We start from the raw sequence: 17,998 nt of genomic DNA on the forward strand, positions 1-17,998 counted from the left end.
CATTTAAACTGTTCACTCAAAAATAGTTTTGAATAAATTTGAATAAAATGTGTCATTTATGATTTTATTTTGTGTTGTCTCTTTTTTTAATTCTGAAGAGCATTCTAAAATTACCTTTTTTACAAAATCAAATTTTCACCTTGTGAGCTTGTTTAAAGTAAGACACTTTCATCCTGTTATCCCCTTTTCAGCCAAATAGGCTTTGTGACACATGATCAGCACAGCCCGGGGAGGACTGAGCTCTTGCGGCTGCTGGCTCTGAAATTCAATAAATAAAAAGCTGGCCATGGTCTGTGAGTCTGTAAGTCTGGCACCTTTGAAATCATTACATTCTGTTAAATGCTCCTTCATTTATTTATTGCCTGCCTTTGATCATGAAATCAGGGGGAAAAATGTCCCTTTTCATAGCAATATAACTTAGGCTTGAGAACTTGAGTGATCTCAGACGGCATTATTATTCATAGTTGTAAACTTGTAATTAACACAGGGTTGGGGGTGGGATTATTTTGGTGGTTACCTGCTCCAACAACTTTGTCAATGGATATGTTGGTGGCATCCAACTCCTTAGCAAACTCGTGAACTGCTTGGGTAGGGTCTTCGTATGTATGTGGGTCAACGTAAGTCCTGAGACCTGGAAGTTTTACTGTTTAAGGGAAGGAAGAAAGGCATTATTATAGCTAGATTTATTTAAATTTTACTGATGCAATTTCATAATCACATTATCAGTGGAAAAAAAATCCCCGTTACAAAAAAGTACACCCACTTTAGTTTATTCTCAGGTATCATGGCAATTGGCAGACAGAGAAGTTGGAGTAAGTACTGAACCACTTAAGAAACAAACTTTCCCATAATGACACAAAAGAGGAAACACAATGAACTTTCTCTGAAAAAGCATTAGAAGGAAAATGAACTTTCAGAAAGGGGAATCTCAAGGAAAGGATGGTTCCGGATTGAGTAGACCCAGGAATTATTACCAGAAGCATGAGTGAATGAATACCATCACACTATTACACATTTATGATTCTACAAAGCCTGCAGTAAACAGATATTTATAACAAGGCCACATCTGACAATAAATCAAAGTTTGTGAAATAATTTCATAAGGTGGAATGGCAGCTATAATTACAGACAAATTAATTAAAGAACATAAAACATCATGGTTTTTGTCTGACACTATTCTCCTTTTAGTAACATTCACAATCAAAATTTCACATTGCTATTGTAGGTCTTCTTAAACCTGTGAGAATATGTATATATAATGTGAGTATTATATGCATGTACTATTACGTGCATGTACAATTAACTGAAATCTTATTGTATAATTTTTCAACATAGTTAAGGACAATATAGATTCTCTGTAAGTTTAATAATGGTTCTAAGAAGCTAAATTCCAAACATAAATTACATTTATAGTTTATTTTATATAAACCTCCTTCATCATATATGCACTTATTTAATTATTCTGAAGGCAAAATTTTTTTGTGATGATCTATAATTAAAATAGCATGGGTGGAAGATTCAGAAGAATCATTTTGGATCTGATTTTATATTAATGAGAGTCCTACCATTTGGAAAAATAAGTTATATTAGAAAAAATTTGGAATATTCAATAAATGAATTTTCTCTAAAGTAAAACTATTTTTTCTTTTTTGAGTAAGCTGTATGCCCAATGTGGGGCTTGAACTCACAACCCTGAGTTCTGAGTCACATGCTCTACTTGAGCCAGCCAGGCACCCCCTAAAACTAAATTTTAAAAAAGGGAGACTAGGCTCTATTAAAGTACACAAACATGCTCTAACATTAAAGAATATTGTGTATGTACTAATATGATGGATTTTTACTTTTAATTTTGGTAACATTGGTAAAAAAATATTGGTGACATTGTTTTAGCAAGGGCAGGGATGACAAATAGTGATATATTTTTTCATTTATCACACTATATTATCAAAAGATTTTTTTAATACTAAAGTAACAAAATCAGATGTTATCCTTTCCGGTTTAATTTTTTATTGAAAGAATCTTAATGACAAATGCAACTGAACATTCTGTGATGACCAAAGACTTCTTCGACTCCATTTTGGACTTTGCATGAAATGGGTGCAAAGACTGAAGGCCACAATTATTCTGGAAAGCCTTCAGCTCAATGGACATTAGGCCAACAGGTCTAGCATTTCATAGTGTGGGCTGAGAAAGAATTAGTTCATTGACCTATAGGACATCTTTATAAATGACATGGTTATGCCACATAATAATTTATGATCCTGCAAAGTATCCATAAACGTTTTGAGTAATGAAATAGAAGCATACAAAAAAATGGATTATAAAAATAAATGGTGGTTAGGGAGTAAAAAATCAGTTGTCCTCAGCTATGTTTTCAGATGATTTTAGCTATGTTTAGCTGTTTTCAGATGACTATAGAGTGGGTTTGGGAGAGTTGGGAAACAAATGGAGAAAAAAGTCTAACACTCGTCCTACTCAAGCCTGTGTTGACAAGGAGCGCCACCATAGTGCCACCTCTCTATCCTGAGGCCAAGTGCAGATATTTCAAGAAGACATATCTAGGGAGTTACATCCACAGAAATGGGGAAGTGACAAGTCCTTTGCTCTGGCTTGGGCAAACTGTGGATTAAAATAGCTTTTGAAGGTAAGAACTGTTACTTTTGAAGCTTTTCTACTTTGAACAGCTCAGCAAAAAGAATAAATGAGGTGCCAGAGAAAGAAGGCTCTTTCTATTTTCTATTTCTATTTCTTGCTATTCAGGCACCTGGCATGAGTGCCTGTTATGTGGTTAAGGTCCAATAAATGAGAGAGACTATTTGTCGTTTTAAGTATTTTCATGTTAAGAATGTTCATTCACAATTATTAATGTAAATGAGGTTTCTAGAGACAGAATTTGGGCTCAGAAGTGTCCATTCCTTTTGAGCTCCCAGATCAGTTTGCAAGCTTCTGCCATTATTGAAAACATTATTGCTTCCTATCAAAATAGATGGCCGAGCCACTCATTAGGACAGTGGTCTTCTATAGTTTATTATTACACTAAACCTATTTCAATATTATCAGTATCAAAACACTTTACCCTTTAAACAAGCAAACAGATTAAGGAAAGCTCTCATACTTTTCTTGCTTAGGTTAAGGAAAACAGTAAAAGTAACTGTAGACTTACATAAAAAGTCAGGAAATAAAATGTGTCAGAATCTTTTCATGAAGTCAGTTTGGTTACATTTTAATGAAGGCTTGCCTCAAAGTTTGGCTAGGCTATATGATCATTCTGTTTTGATTTATCTCTAGTAGATTGTAAGGTAAAGAACTAGTAAGGTAAGGAAATTAAGTATTACTTTTCAAGGAAAGAGAAACATTTTTAAAGATAAGGTAAAAATCAAGCTTTTCCCCCAAAATGAAAATTTTCTTGTAAACAATTACAAATGTTTTACTTTGCTCACCTCAAGGAAATGAAGTTGGAAGCGATTCACTAGCATCAGAATTTGCAAAGACCATAATAAAAGGAGCTGTCAGGAGCAAAGCCTCAAACATTTATAAATAAGCATTGGTTTTAAACAGCCTTGAAAGTGTTCTTAGAGTTACCTCTCATACCTGGCAGCCCTAGGGTAATATATGTATTACTAAATAATCTGAAAATTCAATATCATTTCCAACTAAAATCAATCAAACTCGTTTCAGTGAAGTAAAATCATATATATTGCTTTTTTTATCCACACAAAGTTTAGGGAACAATACAAATATAAACATACACACATCCCCAAGTAAAATAGCCTGTTCACTGTGGGAGTTTGGCTGCTGACTTTTAACTGCTGACCCTAGAGGTTCCAGGAATCAGGTGATGCAGGATACAAGGCACATAATCCCTTCACACCAATAATTAAGGGCAACATACAGAGTAGCTTGGCTGTGTCAAGAAAACCAGATAATAAACACATGCACACGTGTTAAGCTGCACTACTTTACAGCTCGTTCTGTGCAAACACAATAATTTACATTTCCATTTTACCAGCATGAGTTGCCCTAAGGATAGCAAAAAATAAAAAGACCTAGCCAGAGAGGGCAAGGGGACAGGATCTTAGGAGGTGAAACACATTTCTTTCCTTTTGAAGCAATATTATAGGATTTGTAACAAGGCTGGAGGGAATAGTTCATAGCTAGAGCTTTTTAAAGTAATACCAAATAAATGGTCTGAAATAAACCAGCTGTAGCATTAAGATGCAGAAAGTTTATGACATGCACATAAGTTACCTTATGCCCTTATAGCTAGGATAAAATGCATTTCTCTTTTGTTTGTCTGTTATAAGAATATTGTGCATTTGAAGAAAATTAAAGTCTCAACCAACTCTCCCAGAAAAACCAATAGCTAAAACAGACTGGAGTGATAGAGGGACCTGTTTACAAGTGGGTTACAGAAATTTATCATTGTTCCAAATTCATGAGATTTACAATTCTGATATAAAAGAAAAGTATGGTTTTGCTCTAAAGACAATATTTACATTGACTATCTAACCCAAATTAAGAACAACTTAATCCACAGGAATGTAACTGCTTTAATTTATGCATGGTGACTGGGACTCTGTGTTTTTGGGGATGATGAAAAAAGCTAGACAAGTATCCTGTAATTTGTTCATTCATTCTTTTACGACTTCTGAGTTGGTAACCTAACTAATCTGAAATGATGAAGTGAGTCTACTAAGAATGTACTACTTTGGCTTTTGTGAATTATTCTGTAAGGACTACAAACAGAAAATGTTCTCTGTAAACTCTGTCGCAGTGTTCACATTACATCAATTTACATTTCGGAAGACTTTTTTTTTTTTTTTTTTTTCAAGCCACTGTATGCCCCCTGCATGTTAGCTACAGGTAATCAAGCTTTTACTTGAGTTATAACGAGAGCTATAATTTTTAGATGCAAAGCCACTGACTGATACAAAGTATGATGCTGAATTGACAATAATTTTACAAGGCAACGGTGAATTCCAAAGAAAGTAATGTATACAAGAACACATTACTTATATTGAGATTATTTGAAAGCACATAAATCTATACTAATTTCCATAAGAACATTCCCTTTGAGTCCACTGATTAGTAATTGCCACATTAAACTGAGCCATAGTTTGGAAAATCAAAACACCTGGGATGATTTATTTTGCCAGAAGAAGAAGAAGAAGAAAAAAAGAGTCTTCTTATTAGATATAAACACTTCATTTCCTAAATGAAAGTATTTCTTTTAGAAAATATTAAAAAGACACTAAACTGATTAGTATTAAAATATGAGGGAAAAGTGCAGTCTTTCCTACCAGTTGGATATCGTATAACTCCAAAATAGTTTATTTTAAAGGCTCTCTCCTGCTTGGTTGACAAAACAGAGTAAGGCATTTCACATAAACAGAGGTTTATATTTATTTGGGAGTTAGGAAAAGGAAAAGGTTCCTATTTAGATTTTAGCAAAGGACAAGAAATGAGGAAATTGAAGATACGCTTTGCCTTTCAGCTACGCAGAGCTGACTATAGACCATACTCCACATCCTATGCATTATCTGGATAGAAACCACAGGTTATCCTTCCCTTTAGCTTAAGTATGCTGAAATGTGACCATGTAAAAATTACTTAATGTGGAGCCATGAATTTCCTTCTCCATTTAAAATTAATTTAATTTGCTCAATTCTTTCATAGAACTACTTTTGCATTCTCTTTGTGGGGAAGTTATCCAATAACAAATCAATAACTGGGAAAACTGAAATGGTAAAAACCAAAGCACCAAAACAGCTTAGGAACTTACAATGTCCATTCCCGAAATGAAGCCTTTTTTCATCTGCATTGTGTTTTGACTTGTTATAGCCACAGAACCTGGAGGTTAAGTCAAGGGAAGAAACACAGAAAGAAAATATACTTAAAGCAATTATCTATGTGCAGAATGTGCAAAGCACAAAAAAGTAAAGCATTTTCCTCAAACAATTAAATGCTTTAGTAAAAGTTTAATGACTTCATATTTTCTAAATCCTTTATAGAAAGCCTCTTTCTCTGGGGACTCTGGAAAGCTGCCTAATGAGGAGATACGTAGAGCTGATTCCCCACTGTGCAGACCCCTTCAGCTCAGTTTTTATAATAGCCTTAGAAAGTGTTTATAGTTTTGTTTTTTTTTTTTAAACAACTGCTGTGAGAATGAATGAAGGGTAAAGTCTCCATTGTTAGTGATTAGCGCTATGCTGCGTTACCAGTGTTCTGGGTGAGAAAGTGACAGGGAAATCTGGGGCATATTTGAAGAGTAAGAGGATAATTGGAAAAAGAAAGTAAAAATTACAAGTGAGGTCAAGAGAGAGGAGACGTGGAATGTGTTGAAGAGTGGGGCAGGAATTTAATGGAGGAAAGAAAAATCAAAACTAAAGATGGAGAAAGAAAAGAAAGGGAGGAGAAGAAAGATCTAGATCTCAGTGGAGACATGCTTATTTGTTAAAATACTTCATGGACCACAACCTTTGGCTGTTAGTGGCCACTGAGGGGAGCAGGCAAGGCAATAATGAAAGTAAGTGGTAAAAGAGCCCGTGGACTCACCTCCCGATCAAGACATAGGTGACGACTGTGAGCAGGATAATCGCCACCGCCGCTGAAATGGCAATCATCACTACTTGGCTGTTTTCCCCAGAAATGGAGAAAGCTGTGAGGTAGAGAAAAAAAAAATAAGAAAAGGCCAGGCATTAACACACCATAACTAACATCTGCACAGAGAAACCGTATTTACACTGGTTTTACCTGAAATTGGCTTACTGCTTAAGCCTGTATAGACAGAACTCTTCATTTCGTGTAAAAAAAAAAAAAAAAAAGAAAAGAAAAGAAAAAAAATTTCTTAAAATGGCGCTTGAAATTTCTAATTAGTAAGATAAAGTATTCTGTTTCAATGGCATCAATCAAACACACCTTGAGTGCCTAGCGTGTGAAATATCCTGGCCTGGTTTTGTCTATCCTCACTACAGAGAAACTCACTGGATAAACCAGAAATTACCAGATGCACATAGAGAACAGGTAAGAGTTCCAGGAACAAAATGATAAAAACAATCTAATCAAGCTTGTTTAGGCTCCAATATCTAGAGTTATTTAAATGTTTTACAACACATACCACCAACAAATTGTTCTTCCTGTATTTCCTACCTTTGTGAATGGCCCATTTGCTCACTCACTCACCTAGATGAGGTATTGGCAAAGAAGGCCCAGGGATCAAACCTGGCCTGCCACCAAGTTTTGTAATGCCCAGGAGTTCACATTATTTTTATATATATTTTTAATGGTTGTAAAAAGTTAAAAGAAGATTTCTTGACATGTAAAAATTATACAAAATTCAAGTTTGGGTGCATAAGTAAAATTGCTTTGGAACACAACCGCATTCAATTGTGTATTGTCTGGCCACTTTTATGCTACAATAGCCAAGTTGAGTAGGAACAACAGAGACTATACACACAAAGCCTGACATATTTATTATCTGTCCCTTTACAGAACAAGCTTACTGACCCTTGAGCTAGACCAATGCTTCTCTAACTTCATTCGAACCACTTGAGAATCTTTTGGAAAAGTTGTTTGTGATCCAGTTGGTCCAGAATGGGGACCAAGACTGGACTTTTCTTGTGAGCTCACAGTGATGCTGATGCCGCTGACCCAGTCAACATTTTGACTAGCAAAGACATAGACCATAAACATGAAGTCATCTCATCTTTTCCCTTTTGATCCTTCAATATCCAATTAATTACCAAACTCTTTGAGTGTTTTAGTTTATGTCTTCATTTCCCTTCTGGATTACAATTAGAAATTCCTGATTGGTCTCTATTTACATGGCCATCAGTGTATTTCTTCTAAACCATGAATTTGACCATGTCGTTCTCCTGCATAAAAGTTTTGCAGGGCTCTCCATCACTTTTAAGATAAAATGCAAATTCCATACCAGCGAAGGTAAAGCCATTTAAGATCCTAGTCCTCTCTACCCCCAGCCTCAGCTACTAACAAACTCCATAAGAATCCCGATCTCTAGACCTTCTAAAAATATGCTCAGCTCCTGGAACAACCCCATTCACATGCTCATATTTTAACATATATTACTCTTGTAATAAATGTCGGTGAACAAATGAATGAGGGATGAATGAAAAGAGCTTAGAAGACAGAGTTTGATTATTTGAATATCTGATGTTCAGCCAGTATCTGATGTTCAGCCTCATCAACATCTAACCTTGGAAGGTTTTCTGGAAAATAACGCTGCTTTATGAACAGCTAAATGATACAAATGAAGAGACCTGGCAGATAGGCTATGAGAAGTTTCCTCAGCATCTGAAAAAAAGAGCTCCAAGTATGGCAGGATGGCATCCTCATAATATAAACTGCTGCAAGCACTTTATTCTTTACTACCAGCAAACTGTTGTTTACACCACGGTGGCAGTCATGGGAGTGCCTGCTTCGATCTCTCCGCTGCCAAGCCTGCAGTGGCAGACAACCTCCAGCTGCTACCCCTTCAGGACCCACCGCAGCCTCCATGCACGGGCCATGCTCCCCTCCATGACTAACCGCCCTAGGGGACCAGGGCCAGGCCCTCCCTGCTCAGTGCAGGACTCCTCAACAGCAGTCTTCATTCTGGGGCTCCTCATGGGCTTGTGAGACCCTCCGAGCTGCACTGCTGTCTGAGGCTCCTCCTTCTCCATGCTTCTCTTTCCCTCCAGCTCTTCACAGACAGCTGGCCTACATCCCAGCCGGAGGTGCTGCTTGACCACTTCTGCTCTTCCTGCCTGTTTCCCCTACCTACATCTCCCCTTATAAAGCTCTTGTAATTCCATCTTCACATCTGCCTCCCAGAAGACCTGGACTGATACATACCCATGCATGGGACATTGATCTGTGATTAGTCTGCAAAATAACTTAACCTAGTGATTCAATAATTCTCCATAAGCCTATAATAATAACTCGATCTCTTACTTTCCATTTTGTATCCTGTAATAACTTATAAAGCCCAGCAAGTTCTACCTTCTCTGCACATTTTAGCCAGTTGATAAAATAAAGGTCAGTGAAACTGGGAGGGGAAACATGATAGAAGAAAGAGGACTTCTCGATTTCTTTTTCTGTCACAGGCAGTAGAACATCTCTGCAATTTCCTCTAGCTCTAAATAGCTATGAATCCTGGAGACTATCTAAAGCACATAATCAAAGTGATCATTTTTGCTGGTGAAATTAGCAAACACTTTAATGAGTAATATTGACTAAATGCATAATAGAGTTGTCCAATGACTTTATGTGGCATGCTGCTAAACATTGATACCTATTATGTGTCTTAGAAACTCATTTTGAATATTTACTCCCACAAGCAAACTGCTTCTCCTGTTTCTAGCTAGGCACTGCCCATTTTAGTATAGCCTGTACATACTGCCAGCTTCCTCTCCCTAAAGCAGGTTGGTTAGGAGATCGTTCTTGTGAACCAGAATGCCTGGATTTGCACTTATATGTTGTCTGACATAATATCTCATTGTTGTGAGGATTAAATGGGTAATGCAGTTAAAACACTTAAAACAGTGCCAGGCACATAGTAAGTGCTTAATAAATGTTACATATTTTTATTATTTCATTTCCTCAGTGAAAAACTGGCAAAAAGTGCTATGGATTCCGTGTCTACCCACTGAGGGTTTCTAGACAGTTGACTTTATTTCCAAGCATGCCACAGTTTCATACTCTTCGTACTTCTTACTTAGGAGATGTTGCCTTGACTCTAGGATGCTTTTTTACTCCGGTAAACTCTACCACTTTAACATTACATATATATACATATTTAATTAATTAATATGTACATATATAAATAATATATTAATAAATATATTTTAATATGCAATCACAGCACTGGATCAGTACTCCAAAACTTGGAGATTCTAGGGTCATTGACCTCACTTATTGGTTATACAACCTGAGGGAAAAAAACATATAAACTTTGTGTCCTAGGCCACATAAAAAGGAAATAATAGTATTTGAATAGCTTACAGAACAGGACCAGATAAAATGATTTATAAGAATGCTTAATATAGGGGCGCCTGGGTGGCTCAGTGGTTTAAGCCTGTCTTCAGCTCAGGTCATGATCTCAGAGTCCTGGGATCGAGCCCCGCATTGGGCTCTCTGCTCAGCAGGGAGCCTGCTTCCCCCTCTCTCTCTGCCTGCCTCTCTGCCTACTTGTGATCTCTCTCTGTCTATCAAATAAATAAATAAATAATCTTAAAAAAAAAAAAGAATGCTTAATATATTATCACATAAATACATGAGTTTTAGTATCAGACCCGTAATTTACCAATGGTATGGTTTTGGAAAACTTGTTTAAACATCCCTATTTCTCAGTTTCCTCATTGGTAAGAGGAAGATGATAATCATTGTAAAAAGTAAGACATGTTAACCAAGTTCAAAAAATATTATCTAAATTCCAGGTAAAGATATACTTTGTTCTATTGAAAATTATGTATATGTGTTATGAATGAGAACTTTTCATATAATTTTTAAAAATAAAAACTAGAAAAAATTAAAAAAATAAAAAGTACAATAAATAGTAAATTGTTAAAAGAAATCCAAACATGAGACTTTATATATATATAATATATATAAATATTATATAATATATAAATATCAATATATAACAAATAAGACTCTTATGTTCTTAGAATTTTAAGAAGATATCATTTTTATTAAAAAATATAGAAACTTAGGGGTACCTCGTTGGCTCAGTTGGTTAAGTATCTGATTCTTGGTTTTGGCTCAGGGCATGATCTCAGGGTCGTGAGATCAAGCACCACATCAGGCTCCACACTCACTGGGGAGTCTGTTTGAAGATTCTCTCACTCTGCCCTTACCCCCTTTCTCTCTCTCTCTCTCTCAAATAAATCTTAAAAAAAAAAAAAAATAGAAAGTTGATTTTTGCCTTTTTTTCCCCGGCTAAGACAAAAAATACTTTTTTTTCCTCATTTATATTTAAAGGCTGGAATTATTTTATGCTGAAGCAGCAAGAGTAAATTGATTTTTTTTTTTTTTAAATCAAACTGAGGGGAGACTGGGTGAATCAGTCAGTGAAGTGTCTGCCTTCAGCTCAAGACATGATCCAGGGTCCTGCAACTGGCTCCCTGCTGAGCAGGAGTCAGCTTCCCCACTCTCTCTGTTCCTGTTCCTGCTCGTGCTCTCTCGTGCACACTCTTTTTTGCTCTCTCTCTCTCAAGCAAATAAATAAAATCTTTAAAAATAAATAAATAAATAAATAAATAAAGCTGCTCAACTCAAAGATTTTTTTAAATGTAGAGGAGGTGTTAAAAAGCTCATCTTTTCCTTTTCCTCTCTTCAACTGCTCTATCAATCAGTGGAAGTATTGCAAATATAAAACGTATCTGGCAAAACCCCAAGACCCTATAGTTTTCCAATGGGATTATTTCTTAAACCTCAGACACTGAAGCTTCAGAAGTGGTTCATGCAGAAGGCCACTCCAGAAATATCTATAGTAAATCTGGAGTCACATTCATATATTGGAATTTGTTGTTCCCTTTGCATATTTACATTTCAGATAAAGTTAAGTGCTGATTAAGAACATGCATGCGTGGAACATAATGAAGGTTTATCTAATGGTGATCTGACCCTCCTGTCCCTCAATATGCCTAATTTCTACGACAGGGATATAATGCACATTTGTTTCTTTCTCTTCCTGGGATTTGTGATCTTTCTTGGTAAAGCAAATGTAGATTTTGTTGTTGTTCCCTTAAATATCATTTAAAAATTTGATAAAAAAATTCAATTTGTAATCATTTCAGAACAAGAAACTTTTCTGCAATGACCCTGGCAGGCAGGGAGGAGCATGCAACTCTTGATCTCAGGACTGTGAGTTCAAGCCTCTTGTTGGGTGTAGAGATTATTTGAAAATAAAATCTTTAAAAAAAAAGAAAAAGTAAAAAGAAACTTGTTTTGCACTACTTAAACATTAACAAAAATATTTAGAACTACTAATGTCAAATTGCAATTAAACTTTTTTATTGTGTCACATAAAATTTTAAATTTGTTTTTAAAACTTGTTCAGATGTACTCTCATGGCAATTTGTACCATTTTGATGTGAATTGTCTCAGAGCACGATTTCTCCTTGGAACCTAGTCCCAGAGTGAAGACTGTTTGGAGAGGAATCCTGCATTAGTCAGAAAAGGCCTGACACCAGTCTCCTTGCAGTGTTTAGTACACAAGGGAAGTGTGGCCCGTGCATGGTGGCTGTGGTGGGTCCTGAAGGAGCAGCAGCTGGAGGTTGTCTGCCCACTGCAGGCTTGGTAGCATGGAGATCCGAGCAGGCACTCCCATAATGCCACAGTTGGGTAAACATGTATATCCATCACGGAGGATTAGGAGAGGTCTTGAAGTATAGATGTGTGCTTTTGAGGATGGCAGCTCCCCTTTGAGTTAGAAGAATTGCCACATTTCAGCTGTGAGCTAATAATTTCTAAGAACACTAGGTTATCAGTGCCTTGCAGGAAGTACAGCTTGTTATTATAAGAAGCCTTTCTAATCATCTGACCAAAAGTGTGCCATAAAATTACTACCTGATAGAGTAACTATTACACTAACTTGAACAGTTTTGATAATTTATGTTAATCTTCAATGTTTCTATTAGATATGGATTGTGGGCATAATAAAAATATTACTGTACCGAAGCCAACATGATTTTAATGTCATGAACAAAATATTTAAGTAGGAAATATGCATGCCAGGAGAAATGGCAAATTGGAAAAATCAGAAGAGATTACTGGGTTTCCTTTCAGGACAGTGCAGGCCATTGTCAGACCCTTCCCAGAGAGTCTCTTTCTAAAGGGTGTTCATCTTTGATTGCCTTTCTAGGCTATTTTACAATTGAATTTAAGTTGCAGACAACTGAGTAATGTATATAATTTCTCCCATTAAAATTAAAATAAAACATTTACTGGAGACATAAATGGTTTATGTGCAGTAGAAAAGATTACTTCAATCATTACATTTGTTGTCCTATAGGATATTAGTCAGTTTGGGGCAAATTAGTAAATTTGTTTAAGTATTCCTGATTGCCTATATAGGTACACACACAAATATGTATTTATATGTATATATGTATCTGATCTTCAAATTTTCCTTTAAACCTATTTAATCCAAAAAAATAAGCCAGTTTAATCTTTTGGAGGATATAATGAACATAAATAAAATATAGATAAATACATAAGAGTCTCCTCATTAATTAATAAACTAAATAAAATCCTTAGCTTGAATGTGTGTTCACTCTGTATTAGTTCTGTGGCCATGATATTAACTTTTTAAACATTATATTTCAGCAGAGGGTTTTTCTAATACAAAGCAAATACATTTGAAGAAAAGAGAAATACCACTGGGAAAATGTTTGCCAATTTTAGATGTATTTATGCCAAATTTGGTGTCAGACACATAAGACTATCCAAACTGCTTGTGAATGTGAATGAGGTGATAAATCACGATTTAGAAAATCCTCAATCTCCAAGTGACACAAGATTGAAGGTGTTAAGGATTAAAACAATATTAAAATCCTCATGGATATCAGCAACTTTTTGTGTGTGTGTGTTTTAAATAATTCACTGAATTATGCAATGAACCCAGGACATCTGGATTAACAAGTACTGAGGGTATGTTTCATATTACATAATTTTCCTCAAAGCAATTTATGGCTAGTAGAGGACCAGTAGCATTTCAGCATTCGAACATGTTTGGTGTGTAAAAGAGAAAAACAACAACACAGATGCATACCCACACAAACACAAATCTGCAGACTCAATACCATACAAATTTTCAAATATTTCAAGCAATTTACTTTCAGTGTATCTCAATATGTAAATATTATCTAAATGTTAACAATTAAAATTTAGAGAAAATGAGAATGAATTATCAGACACCTTTACAGCAGCCCTCTCCCAATACATGACGCTGAAATAATACGTACAGTCTGGGCTAGTTTCAAACTCAAACTTGCGACTGTTGGTCCCGTATCCAGCTGCCGTTCGGGCTCGGATTTGGAATACGTAAGTAGTGTCAGGCTTGAGGCTACTGATGGTAACGTTCGTGCCTCTTGCCCTCAGAATGGTATAACTTGTCTCTTGCTCCTGCTTTGAGGTAAGAAAAATCATGTTAAAATCATATCTTCATAATGCTATCAAATGATAAAAAGGTGAACCACTCAAAACCAGTTCTTTCAGATTTTAACATAGAGCATAAGACACAGAAAAGAAACAACAATCATTTCACTCTCTGAATGCAGTAGAGGCATAAAGAATTTCCTAACTTGGGTAAAATGATTTGTGTCCCGCACATGAAGCAGGGAAAGTTTTCATTCTTACCAGTTCGTGAATATGCCAGGGAAAATATCTTTTCTTCCAGGCTAAGTCTGAATGAAAGCTTTGTTCTAATTTCAAAAATAAACGTACAATGAGGAAAATACTCCTGTGAATTAAACTTAATAGGAATGCCCTACTGATTCTCAGAAAAATATTTTTTATTGATTATGAAATATTAAACTCAGAAAAGGTCCAGGTTTTAGTATATGTGCTGCTGAAGTGAGCACAAGTCTAGGTTTTACATATAGCTCTACATTCATAACTTTCTAGGCATCAGTTATACGTGCACTGTATTTATTCTAAGTCACTGTGGTTTAGTAGAGACAAATATCTCCAGATTAGAGATATTTCCCCAAAGGATCTCCATCAGGAGATCGTTTGTATATTGTATAGAAATTGTATATTAGGGGATTCAACAGTGCACATTAACAGGAAAGTTTTTTGTGTGTCGAGACTTATATAGAAAAAATGGATTTACACAGAATTGTGTTTTTCCCCTAAGGCACATTAATATACACGGAGTATTTTATGGGGAACCTGATTTTGAACAATGGTGGAATGTCCCTGCACCTGGGGTGAGGCCTAGAGTGGATATCCTTAACCAAAATGACATAGAATATTACAGAAGTGTACATTACAGATATTTTGTGCTAACTAGTTAAAGATGCTAGCTATGTACTAGATAGCATGTAAGCTGGCATATTAAAAAATGAAGAGGATCAAATATATTTATTTTACAGAAATAATTATTTCATTTGTGAAAAAATTTGTTGAGCCTATACCCAAAACTTGACTCTGTGCATCACCATTAGTGAACTAGTCAAGAAAGCTAGACCTTACAAAGCTTAAATTCTAGGGAAACATTCAAAATATTTCTAAGTATTATATACATTTGGGAATAATTTTTAAATTTATGTATGTCTGATATAAATATTTATATAAGCAGATATTAAAGATAATATTGCATGTACATTTGTATCTAGTTTTAAAATGCTTAGGGAATAATGAATAGATACAGCCATATTTTTCCTTCCACTTGTTAATATTATTTTAATACAAGGATGTGCATTGTACTTTGTTAGTAAATTTGAAAGTTCAGAATTTTTTTATGTTCATAATAGATATAAATATAAATTAACTGCATTTTTAAATTAGCCCTGTAGACCTAAAGTTTAGGTGCGTCCTGGCTTTGCTATCTGAACTGAGATGTGTCATTTTTCTTTTTATTTTGTTGCATCGTCTATAAAACATGGATTGTTACATTTGCCCAAACAATCTGGTCACACTTTTAAAAATAGAAGATCATGATCAGATGACTATTTCACAGTGCTGTCTACAGAGGAGGACCAAAAGCTAGCAAATAAGTTATCTATACTAAGACTTTAGCACAATGAAGTTGATTAGGTCTCTCTTTTCTTTTAATGAAAGGAACGTTCCTTTTCCCGCATCGGACAGTATGGGGGAAAAAATGGCATCACATTTATGAAATACATTAACCTCAATAAAGAGAATAACTACAAAATGCAAATGAATGTTTATACATTATGCTTTTTTGCCAACTGATCATACCACTAATTCTCATGTCTCTAATAATCCATTCTCATGTAGAGCAAGACATGTATTACAGGAAAACACACTAAAGGAGGGGTCATGGCTGCCAGGATTCAAAACCAAGACCTGTTCACTAGCAATGAGGCTGTGAGAAATTCAAATAATGCCACTGACTCCGTTTTCGTATTAGTGAATGAACCCAATTATCAAATTTCATAGGATCATCAGACAACTCAAAATAAAATCATGTACACAAAAGTGTTCTATAAAGTATTATATAAATATAAATACGCAATTTGATTTTAAGTCATTTGCAAATACTTTGTCAGCTGCCCACAAATATGTTTTATTCACATTAGTAGCTATAAAACCATCCAGCTCTGATAAGATCTGAATATCTTACTTTCGAACCTATCTATAATTTATAACCAGGGAGAAATAAGTACCATTTAGAGGTGATGAAATACTATAGCCTACATTCTACTTATAAATAATCATTGTACTAATTTTTATAATTGAATTATGGAACCACAGTTTTATGACATGGAGCAAACTTATCCATCCACTCCCACCTTCCAAGTTACCTTGAAAGTATCAAGAAAGCTTTTCATTGCCAGTTCAATAATACGATGGCTTTGTTATTAGTTCAATGTTCCCATCTGTACTGAATGAAATTCACGTGAATGTGAAGGTCAGGAAGTGATGCTGAAGGCAATGAACTAAGGAGTAGCTCGTCAGTAGGCTAAGGAATCACTGTGAAATAATTGGTAGAACAGGGGTCTCAGCAGAGGACATAAATGTCATTTCTAATGCCATAACTCGATGGCTTAAGTTTGGTACTGACGTCTTTGCTGTGACATATTGTTATAGAATGGGGGATATTTGACACAATTATTTCAAAACCTCCCTACTGATAAATCAAAGGTATCACACGACCAGAGTTCCAAAGAGCTTTACCGCTTCTTAGCAACACCATTGGGTTCTTTGCAAGTACACAGCTCATGAAAAGATTACCTCTTTCCCGACACAACCCAACCCTTTCACATCATCTACCCACCTTTTCATAGTATTTGACCTCGTAGTCCAATATGATCCCATTAGGGTGCTCAGGTTCCTGCCAAGATAGAGAGATGCTGTTTCTGGACGTTCGATCCTTCTTAATCGTCATGACAGGCGATGGAGCTGTAGAGAAGCAACAGGAAGGGATGGTGGGAGGACACAAATCAATCCAATTAGGAAAGGTGGTAAAGGAGTGCAGAGGAAGAAAGGAACAAGCAAATGCAGGCCATCATTGCTCTTATCTTTGGCAAGAAAGCACTATCTCCATTTCAAAGGCTCTGGAGTATTAATCTGGCCCCATATCAAGCCCCAGCAGCTGGATTATAGCCCTGGTACATGCAGGCCTATGGAAAATGAGCTGAGATTTTCAGCTGCTGGTGGACTAGTGGCAAGTGAGCAGATGTTTTCAATCTGCTACTATAATGTAAGCAATGAAATATATTTGATCTATTAAAAAAAGAACCAAACATCAGGGCTACCTATTTGTTATAACGTTGCAAAGTTATTAATGCCAGATTCTGCAGCTCATTGATAACATTTTCATATGCAACTCTGTAAGAGGACTGGAATTTATTATGCAAAAGGAGTCCCATGGTATCTATAGGTAATAATAATATTTAGTGTATTGTAAATGGACAGGGTTTAGAACATATTATAGTAGGCCTTGACTTTTCACAAAAATCTCTCATGAATAAAAATATTTATCAGGAAATAATAATCATCTCCTTTTGTATTTTTATTTCTTGAAATGAAAATATTAAGAAGTACAAAGGAACTGACTGCTCTTTGTGTCACAAATCTCTGGATAGATACTGAGGTATCTTACTGGGTGTTGTTGACTCTATATTGATTATGTTTTGCTATGCATTATCAAAAAGTACAGAATAAGAATAAAAAACATCTGTTGGGATCAGATATCATACAATCACCCTCATTTCTAATGGAAGATTAAATATATTTTAAGTGATCTCCCACTTTAAATCCTTCCATTAAAAAGAAAAAGGCATACTATCCCTCAGTACACTTCTGG

The 17,998-nt window shown here is 35.5% G+C and overlaps 1 protein-coding gene across 1 annotated transcript in view; it reads right to left on the minus strand.

The window, feature by feature from the left end:
- Positions 1-17,998, minus strand: part of EPHA3 (EPH receptor A3) — a 354,334-nt gene that overhangs the window by 60,657 nt on the left and 275,679 nt on the right. The window contains exons 6-10 of the mRNA XM_059392132.1: positions 16,967-17,091; positions 13,968-14,130; positions 6,556-6,658; positions 5,783-5,850; positions 518-643 (exon numbers count right to left, since the gene is read on the minus strand). Of these exons, the coding sequence (XP_059248115.1) occupies positions 518-643; positions 5,783-5,850; positions 6,556-6,658; positions 13,968-14,130; positions 16,967-17,091 (585 nt within the window). The remainder of the gene's footprint in view (positions 1-517; positions 644-5,782; positions 5,851-6,555; positions 6,659-13,967; positions 14,131-16,966; positions 17,092-17,998) is intronic.

This window comes from Mustela nigripes, chromosome 2, assembly GCF_022355385.1.
Source record: "Mustela nigripes isolate SB6536 chromosome 2, MUSNIG.SB6536, whole genome shotgun sequence".
NCBI lineage: Eukaryota > Metazoa > Chordata > Mammalia > Carnivora > Mustelidae > Mustela > Mustela nigripes.